The 10,279-nt window shown below is 43.2% G+C and overlaps 1 protein-coding gene across 1 annotated transcript; it reads left to right on the plus strand.

Annotated features, from left to right (window-relative positions):
* The first annotated feature begins 6,801 nt into the window (after positions 1–6,801).
* On the plus strand, positions 6,802–8,365 carry mipb (major intrinsic protein of lens fiber b). The gene is made up of 4 exons (XM_085782569.1): positions 6,802–7,161; positions 7,408–7,572; positions 7,705–7,785; positions 7,921–8,365. Exons 1-4 carry the CDS (start codon positions 6,802–6,804, stop codon positions 8,104–8,106), a joined length of 792 nt encoding a protein of 263 aa, XP_085638695.1. The 3' UTR covers positions 8,107–8,365.
* The last annotated feature ends 1,914 nt before the right edge of the window (positions 8,366–10,279 follow it).

Raw genomic sequence — 10,279 nt, forward strand, 5'->3', positions numbered from 1 at the left:
TCGTTCCCAGACTAGACATTTGTGATATAGTCTGGCTTGTCAGGCTAGGGTTATTGATGATGCTGAATCCATTTCTGACATTTTCAAAATTCAAAATGGCTGTCTAAACCGGAAGTGACCAGATTTTAACCAAAGACGGTTTATAAACCAAGACCTTTCATGACGAGTCAGCTTCCTGTATGCATGTCACGTGGGCTTCTGCACGGCCACGCCCCTTTAGAGAGACCAGAGGCAGCTTGGAGTGTATTGATTCCTATGGGACAATTTAATGTGAACACCAATTATGGTCGGGCCTTTCTCCCCACGGTCACTGAAGCAAATTTTGGACTCATTTTTCACAAGCCACATCTCTTCTGAACAGTTTGACACCAAAATGGTAATTTTCAGACGGAGAGATCCGGAGAAAATCCACTTTGTTCCAGACCTGTCTCTGTCTCTACGACACACTCTCGCGAGATTTGGCACAGATCTCCTAGGCAACGTCAAACAAATGGCCGCGAACTCCCGTGAAAATGATTTAAATTATTTTTGGCATGCTAAATATTACTGTTAGTAGTGTAAATATTTAATGTTATCATAAGAAAATATAAATATCTCACTTTCATCTACCTACAAATTGTATAAATCCACACACACACGTTCACAGACGAGGTGGGGTGACGGTTGGCCACGCCCATTTAGAGAGACAGGAAGTGTATACCATTTCATATCATTGGAGCAGCCGCTCATGGAGTATCTTTCCATTTATTGAATATCTTTGTTTTAACCGCCAGTGGGCCGATTTTGATGGATTTCAAAATCTGGTCACTTCCGGTTTAGACAGCCATTTTGAATTTTGAAAATGTCAGAAATGGATTCAGCATCATCAATAACCCCTAAAACCACACTAATATTGCCCAGATCAGCCAAGCAGTTGTTGAAATATTGCCCATAGCAATTATGCTAATGTATGCTAATTATGTCAATTATGCTTATTGTTCACTATATACAAGTTAGCATCCGGCAGTTTCTGAATGCTGGGGACCCATACTATCTATTACTTCAAATACATGAGTTATATGTCCAACCAGCATCCTCTAAAACTTAAGATTTGGCTTAAAATCCATCAAAATCGGCCCACTGGCAGTTAAAATCTGGTCACTTCCGGTTTAGACAGCCATTTTGAATTTTGAAAATGTCAGAAATTGATTCAGCATCATCAATAACCCCTAAAACCACTCCAATATTGCCCAGATCAGCCAAGTCAATTTTGTTGAAATATTGCCCATATAGGCAATTATGCTAATTGCCCAATATATATAAGTTAGCATCCAGCAGTTTCTGAATACTGGGGACCCATACTATCTATTTCTAACATAAAACTTTGGGGTACTCAACATTTCCGGGTACTCATTGTTGGCAAGAAGACTATCAGGGTTAGGTTGGCAATCATCCACTGATGTGAAACATGCCTCAGATGTCTGAAGACAGAAATGTTTGATTTGCATGAAGCTGTAAAGGGTCACAATGTCATCCCAGAGAGGTTCAGTATTCATTCGCTGTGTATTAATGGAGGCTTCAAACACTGTACAGTCAACTTCACCCGGCAGAGACCCAAACGCCAAAGACCCAACGCGGAATGTTCAGTGAGATAAACAGGAAATATCTAGTAATGGCTTAAAAGAATCAGTGAAGCTGGTTGAGAGTGAACACAGTTCATGCAGCACAGTGACCATGGCTGCACGTCACAGAGGAATTACTGTGTTTGCCAAAGAGCAGTTTGACCCTGCACAGCAACACTGGGAGAGCTTTGTGTGGACTGATAAAACTAAGGTTATAGTATGTGGGAGGAACACGCAGCACCATGACTAATGGAGAAACAGCTCTGCATGTCAACACAAAGACATCAGGCCAGTGGATCATCATGCTGATCTGATCAGACGCGACTGGACGTGTTGGTTTGAGGTTATTGAAGCCCAAAAAGGTTCAACCAGTTATTAAGACTACAGGTGCTTTTCAATAAATACATGACATATTCGACTATTTTATTATCAGCTAAAATTCATCGATCATATTTTATGACAAATAATATAGAAAAGCAGATAATTCCAGTGAGTTCACAGAGGCCTGTAGTTTGTCTTCACATTGTATGATTATTATCGGTCAGAGATTTAAAGGGTGTCATGATGAAGTTGAAATAATTTAAATTTGATTCAGATGTAGAGCATATATAGCAAACCAGTTGCATGATTTAATCCCTGACTCCCCCTGTTACAGTGTCATATCAAACTGACGTTGAGCAAAAGACTGAACACACATTTGTCCCCAATGTGTGTAGAAAAGTGTGGGGCTCCAACTAATACTGCAACTGCAACTCTTATTATTGCTATTTGTCTTTTTTCTCTCTCTATTTATCAGTTAATCAACATTTTCTATGAAATACAGAATAGAAATTTACTGTGTAAAATGTCAGGAAAGTATGATTATGATGATGATGATGATGATGATGATTGTAAAATTTCTCCAGAGCCTGAAATGATGCATTCAAATGTCTTGTTTTGTCCAAACAAAATCAGTCAATAACAATCACTAAACAATGAAAACAGAGAGAAAAGCAGCAAAAACTCACTTTTTAGGAGCAGGAACAGAGATTATCATGCTGTTTTGATAATTTATTATTCATTTGAATCTTCGCTATTCATTATTGACCGACAGACTAATTGTTCTTTGATTGTTTCAGCACCAAAATAAACAAAAAAATGTATCTAGAGTCTAAACTTACATTACTAAGAGTTAAAAAAAAAAAAAAAAAGAAAGTAAGAAAGAAAGAAAAAAGATGCATGAACAACAATAATGAAAAACCCCAAAGTGAAAATAGTGTTGGAGACTATCCTACTTTCTACTAAAGTATCAGCGAATATTTTGGTAAAACAAGACTCAAACCTAGAAAAGACAAATTTTACGAGTCAGAGCAGGTTAAAACATCAAACACCTGAGGAGAGCACAGGTGTCAATGATGAAACTAATGAGCTGCTGCAGTGTTGTTGATGCTACCTTGACTTTATTTATTAGTCGCACCTGCTTTTATTCTTGTGATTGTGTGAAAAGCCGATTGAAGCAGAGAGACAGTCGCTCACTGAGCAGGAACATGTTTTTTTTTTTTTAGTGAGTCTGAAGAAGTTGATGTTTTGTTAGAAGGTTTCTTCTCTAAAACCGATATATTTGACATGTTGTAGACTAACTACAGTAAATACGGAACATGTGACTGAGTGACTGAAATGTATCCATAGAAAATACAGTGGATAAAACATGGGAAGCAGCACAAAAAGGAATATATGAAAGTAAGATGTCAATATTTTAGGATTTGTTTTCTTTTCTAGACATGTGTATAGGCTAAATGTATTTATACGTATCTAAATGATTAACATGAGTGATTTTTAAACCATGTTGGCCATCAAGCTACAATGTGAAAGATGTAATGCTCTATTGATGAGTTTCAGCTCATTGTTTCTTACTGTTTTCTGTACCAGCTCATGATTGAAATAATCTAAAACAGGATTTCCCAAACTTTTCCATACCAAGGGCCCCTAAACAGCACTAGGTTATGGTTGAAGGGGGCCCTTTTGCAAACCCCCGGATCAATACAACAGCAAATGTGCAATAATCACGTCTTTGCATCCATTTATGTAGCACCAACTGGCAACAATAATCATTTTACTTCATTTTTAAACAACCCATAGCTCCCACCCACTTTGAAAACCACAGAAACATGGCTGATCTGAGTTTGTTTCCCTGATGCTGCACATGTGGAGATGAATGTGACCTTCGTGGCCCCTCGCTGCCTGTCATCAGTGTCCGTAAATTGTGCAGCCAATATTGTGAGATTCGTTATTGTCGCTTTCACATTTGCACATCATTAGAATACATATAATGGAGACTCATTGAAATCCTGCTGAAAAACAACCCTTATGTCTCCACCATTTTCAGTTGCATCCTGTGTTTGTGAATGCTTTGAAATGCAAAAGAGGCCCTTGCTCCGTGCTGCAGGTTCAATGAGGCCCTCAATCAGCCCAGCATCTCTCTCATGTCCGTGCCTGTTAGCATCTGTCTCTTGTGCGAGGGCTCCTATTCACAATCAAATGGACCTTCATACCTCTGTAATGGCTCTACAGAAAGAACACCGTCGCTTGGAAATAAGCTTTGTAATTTGAAATGGATATAATGATTGTGTGTGTGTGTGTGTGTGTACGTGCATGTTGCAGCAAGTGAGAGAGAATACTTCTTGAATCCTTCATGAAACCTTTATTCATATTTGTTTTGTTTTTTTCCTTCTTTTCTATACGATGTTACATTTGTCGTATATGTTAAAGGGTGAGTTCACTAAAACTTACAGGAAAAATCCAACATATTTCCTCTGTGTCTTGTGGTATTAATTATTATTAAGGCATGTAGATCAATAGATGTGGTTGTAATATTCTCAATACACACATTGATGAGTGAGAGAAAACATGTTTTCTGTTTTAACACTGGAGCTGAAACACATTTATCACTGTATTATCTGGATTTATCTGAAATAAAAACCATGTTAGCAACCAGTACCACTCTAGAAGTATAATGCACAGTGCACAGTGCACACACACACTCACACTCAAACATGCACACAGTAAACTATTTACACACACACACACAGACACACACATAACATGCACAATAGCTATAACTGCCACAGTGCCGCCAGCATTTTGCATTGTGTGTGTTCTTTCTAACATGTATAAAAGGGAGTTAAAAGGGCAAGCTCAGCGTTCTGCTTTCATCACCCCACAGCAACCGCCCAACATACCCCCCCCCCAACCCCCCCACATACCCCCCCCCCCCCCCCCCCACCTCCCTGAACAGTGATGGCTCTCGACTGGTCAGCGCGATGCCCCGGTGCATCTCAGTAACCCCCCCCCCCACACACACACACACACAACTCCCTCCCACCTGCATCCCTGCAGCACTACTGCACCTCTCTCTTCACACAGGGAACATTCAGGGCTTTGGTTTTACATCCTCCTGCAACACACACATGCACACACACACACACACACACACACACACACACACACACACACACACATATGCATGCACGCACATCACACATTGCAAACCTCGGCCAAGCACCTCCTAGAAGCCCCTGTCACAACAGACAACACAGTTCGCTGTGTTGTGTAAATTATTGTTGACTGGTTTGCTCGTGGCTCTCTGCTTTTTTTTTTCTTCCTTTCTTTCATTTTCACTGTTTTCTCTTTGCATTGTTGTTTCTCTCTCTTTCACACACATTGGCCAGATTTTCTCCTCCTTCTTCTTCTTCTTCTACTTCTTCACCTTCTCATGTCTCCACCACCACACGGCGTTGGCAGCGGTGCAGTGAGGCCAGCCAGCCAACGCTCGGAGCTCTGTCAAGTTCAGGTTTTAGTGCTCATGATTGTAGGCCTCGGTGATGATGACCCCTGCCCAAGAAACACTTTTCTCTGAGAGATATGATTATCATCAACCAGTCTCCAGAGCAGTGAACAGAAGCAGTAAACATGATCCCATGACCTTAAGCCTTAGCGTTAGCATTCAGACGTAGCATTAGGGCAGTTCTTCGCTGGCTGCTGCTCCTGTGCTTTAGTTTAATATGTATTTTTCTGTCTTGTCTCTGTCCATAGGTATAACCCACATGCTTGTTACAGACAATGGTTTCACAGGGTCAGGCATTTCAGTGTATGGGTCAGTTCAGCGCTGTTAGCTTTGAGCACTTCCGTCCGGGGCCCCCAACTGTATTATCTTGCATGTGTGTATATGTGTGTGTGTATGCGTGTATGTATATGTGTGTGTGTTGTGTGCATGTCTTTGTGCATGCATGTGAGTTTTTCTGACCTTGTCCATCAGCATTTGTGTCCCCTGATTATGACAGTTATGATATGTCAACAGATTACATATGCCCCAAAGAAACCTCTCTCCTCTCAGCTGCAGCTGCTCGTCTCTGTGGCTACCTCCCCCCCGCCGCCACCCGCACCCCCCACCCCCACCTCCACCACCCCAGTCCCCCACTCGCCCTCAGTGTAACACACAGTCACTCCCGTGGTCCCTTTCTCTTTCCCTCCCATCACACGTCTTTCATGCATGTTCACTCTTTCTTGCCTTTTTCCGTTTCTCCTCTTAGATAAACTGCCTCTTTTGGCCTCAGTTTGTTGTAGGGGGGCGACAGAGGGGTTAAGTTTGTTTGATTTAGGATGTCCCGCACTCCCGCCCCCCGCCCTTGGCCCTACGAGGGGATTATGGCGTCACCTGGGGCCCCTGGGGGGGTATTATAAAGCCCCTGTCTGGCCCTCTCCCCTCCGTCAGAGAGGCTAAAAGGTCCACCGGACACTCTGTCTATCCCCTTCTCTACTTTAGAAATACCCCTGTAGTGTTGATGCCCACCTCCTCTTGACAACTCATCCCACCTGAGATCTCCACCCACACTCCCACATCACCTCACACCTATGTCTTTGCGACAGGTGGACAGAGGTGGCAAGCGAACGCAGCTGAGTTGACTTTGACAACCCAGTTCACCCCGTTGAGTGGATTTCGTCTGTTGACGTTCTGAAATCCTGTTTTGTCTCTGAACCGAGTCTCTGAGTGGTTTTGGTCGGCCGAGTTAGCTGACCGCAACGAGGAGATCCATTTTTTTTTTGTTATTTTTGGCATTTGAAGAGGACTGAAAAGGTTCACATTTGCCTTTTCTAGACTTATCCTGATTGATTTTTCTTAAACTTTCTTCATCTGGTGGAGAGCCTCAAGCGAACAGTCACCATGTGGGAGTTCCGGTCCATGAATTTTTGGCGGGCGGTCTTCGCAGAGTTCTTTGGGACCATGTTCTTTGTCTTTTTCGGCATGGGCGCTGCCCTGCGCTGGACCACCGGGCCTCACCATGTCCTTCATGTGGCCCTGTGCTTCGGCCTGGCAGCTGCCACCCTCATCCAGTCCATTGGCCACATCAGCGGCGGCCACATCAACCCTGCCGTCACCTTCGCCTACCTTGTTGGCTCACAGATGTCTCTTTTCCGCGCCGTTTTCTACATGGCCGCCCAATGCCTGGGTGCTGTAGCTGGAGCCGCTGTGCTGTACGGAGTCACACCTGGTAACATGAGAGGCAACATGGCAATGAACACGGTAAGGGATGTGGATGCTTCATAAAACAAGAAGTGGAAGTCAATGGGGTGAAAAGGAATTTATTTAGGCCTATAGGAATATTTTGAATTTGGTAAAAGAAGATTTTCTCCCAGTGCTATCAGTTCAGGTTAAATAATCTGTGAGTTTTATGAGGCCAAATAGGCAACTGAAAAAACAAAAAAATTGTGTTTTTATAGTTTTTATAGTTATTTTAATTATTTCTAAATATTTTTTTCCCATCTCCAGCTGCAGCCTGGCATCAGCCTGGGAATGGCCACCACTGTGGAGGTTTTCCTCACCATGCAGCTTGTGGTTTGCATCTTCGCTGTGACCGACGAGAGGAGAAACGGACGCCTGGGATCTGCTGCCCTGTCCATCGGATTCTCTGTCACCATTGGACATCTCATGGGGGTGAGACACTCTGGGGTGGAAAAAAAAAAACAATGACAAATCAACAACAGACACATGCAACACAACACAACACAGATAAATGCAAATATTCAATACAGTAACAAGTGCTTTGTGTGTTTTTTTTTTAATTAGATGTACTACACCGGTGCTGGAATGAACCCCGCCAGGTCCTTTGCCCCTGCTGTGCTCTTCAGGAACTTCATCAACCACTGGGTAAGATCTGACACACACACACACACACACACACACACACACACACACACACACACACACACACACAGCAGGACTGACCCCTTCCTCATGTGTGTGTGCAACCAAAATGTTAACACCGGTGTTTGTGGCTGACAGGTGTACTGGGTCGGGCCTATGATCGGAGGAGCCATGGGCGCCCTGCTGTACGACTTCATGCTGTTCCCACGCATGAGGGGTCTGTCCGAGCGCCTGGCCACACTGAAGGGCAGCCGGCCCCCAGAGAGCGAGACCCAGCAGGACACCCGCGGCGAGCCCATCGAGCTCAAGACGCAAGCCCTATAAACCTGCCCCCTTGCCGCCCCCCGCTTCATCTACCAACAACTGGGGGCTGAGGGATGAGGGACAAAGGCCCTGAGCTACGCCAACCCCACCTCCACTGCCCCCCCCCACCACCACCACCACCACCACCGCCACCGCCACCGCCACCCATGTCTTCACACACCATCGCACAAGACTAACCCAAATACTCACATCTAGACTAACACGTAATATGATTCTCCCAGTGCCACTGTAAAAAAAAGAAAACGACACACACACTGCAAAAACTCAAATATCTTTTACCAAGAATATTTGTCTTATTTCTATAGTCAAAATGTCATTTCTAGTCAAAACAAATCTCATTATACTTAAAATAAGAAACATCACATAAAAAGTAGCTTGTTTTTTTAGACAGTTTTTACTTCTGTAAAGCATATTTTCACTTGAAATAAGTAGAAAAATCTGATCTGATAGTGGAGCAGATTATTCTACTTATTTCAAGTGAAAATGATCTAAAGACAAGTTAATTTTTAGTTGATGAGTCTTATTTTAAGTGGAAAGAGATTAGTTTTGACTAGAAATGAGACATTTTGACCAGAAAAAGGACAAATATTCTTGGAAAGATTTTGAGTTTTTGCAGTGCACATACACACACACACACACACACACACATATATATATATACACACACACAAGCACACACACTTACAGGTTCGCAACCTTCAACCTCAGCACACAACAAGACTCCTCTTACCCCCGAGTCCTCACTCACTCTGTATTCTGAACTGGACATTGTGTTTTTTTTTTTGATAAGTGGTCACCAGAACCTGAACCAGCGGCCGCCTCACCCCCACCTCTCCTCTCTCCTCCCCCCGCTCGCCTGCTTCCTTCCTTCCTTCCTTCCTTCCTTCCTCCTCCTCCTCCTCCTCCTCCCAGCCAGACCTTCTTCATCATCATCACCATCATCATCTGTGACAACACAAGCAGCTCTGAAATCCAGCTCAGAGGGTTTGGAAAGAGTCGGGGGAGGGAGTGGAGGGAGTGGGGAGGGAGAGGTGGGGGAGACCTTTAAAAAAAAAAGAGAGCAGGATGAGGGTGAGACGGGGATGTGGGTATAAGGGTAAAGAGGGCATGGGGCAAGTGAGGGGGGAGTAGAGGGGTGGGGATTGGGGTTTGGGTATAGGGTAAAGAGGGCAACACTCTGGGTTTGTGGTCGTTTCAAGTTGGGTTAGACCAGTGAAGATGGGCATGCTTTTCATTATTCATCTGAATTTATCTCAATTTTAGTTTTTTTTTTTTTTTTTTTTTAGGTTCATTTTGTTTTCTGCACTTCAGACACAAGACGTGGATGTATGATACCATTAGATTTTACCAGGGTTTCACTATTTTCAATCACTACATTTTATCTGTGGGTTTGTGTTTGTGTGTGTGGATACCTCTGCAGCACATGTGTGTGTGTGTGTGTGTGTGTGTGTGTGTGTGTGTGTGTGTGTGCAAGTGTGTGCAAGTGTGTGCGTGAGAGTGAGCGCGTGCATGTGCGTGTGCCTGCCCGTATGTATGAGTGTGTTTGCAAGTTGAGTGTGTGTGTATATGTGTGTATGTGCGTGATCAAGATTGCAGATACAGTACTTTTTATTTCGTTTTATTTTCATTACCGCTCTCCTGTTTCGTACCATTAACTGTGTTCATTTTGTCATCAATTTTTAAGACACGATCATTTCTCCTCCCCTTCACTGTGGTATTTGCTATGATATTCATTTTTACATAAACCATCTGCTTTTTTGTTCTGAACCAGCGCAATCCAAAGGAAATGTTGTATCCCAGGCTTTGATAGTAGGTCTGTTCACTGCAGATCGGCTGTGCAAGCTTTACATTGAGTCTCCTTTTATTATTTGATCCTTAGTGGGAGCACAAGGCGTTTCAATAAAATTTCAATGATAATAAACATAAAAAGTTGATATAAGGTCTGGGTGTTTTCTTTTTTCTGGGTCTGTCTTTCTTTTAACCTTTTCACTGTGTTGGGTTTGTGGATGTGTGTGAACACTTTTGGCCAGCAGATGGCGAAAAGAGCACATGACATGACAGACTCTCGCGTCTAAAATTAGGATTAATTGAACCTTAGTCCTAGATCACATTATTCTGAGGTATGTGGAGAGAGATGGAGAATCAAGGGAGGGGCTGTTTGGGTCACACACAC

The sequence above is a fragment of the Trachurus japonicus genome, chromosome 7 (assembly GCF_045865225.1).
Source record: "Trachurus japonicus isolate A0001 chromosome 7, Traja_1.0".
NCBI classification, from domain to species: Eukaryota; Metazoa; Chordata; class Actinopteri; order Carangiformes; family Carangidae; genus Trachurus; species Trachurus japonicus.

What these genes read in the sequence shown, in the direction of transcription:
- mipb (XM_085782569.1), top strand. Translation starts at nt 6,802, where the DNA reads ATGTGGGAGTTCCGGTCCATGAATTTTTGGCGGGCGGTCTTCGCAGAG. An exon ending in GCAACATGGCAATGAACACG is followed by an intron (nt 7,162 to 7,407) that starts GTAAGGGATGTG and finishes TCCCATCTCCAG; the next exon opens with CTGCAGCCTGGCATCAGCCT. An exon ending in CCATTGGACATCTCATGGGG is followed by an intron (nt 7,573 to 7,704) that starts GTGAGACACTCT and finishes TTTTTTAATTAG; the next exon opens with ATGTACTACACCGGTGCTGG.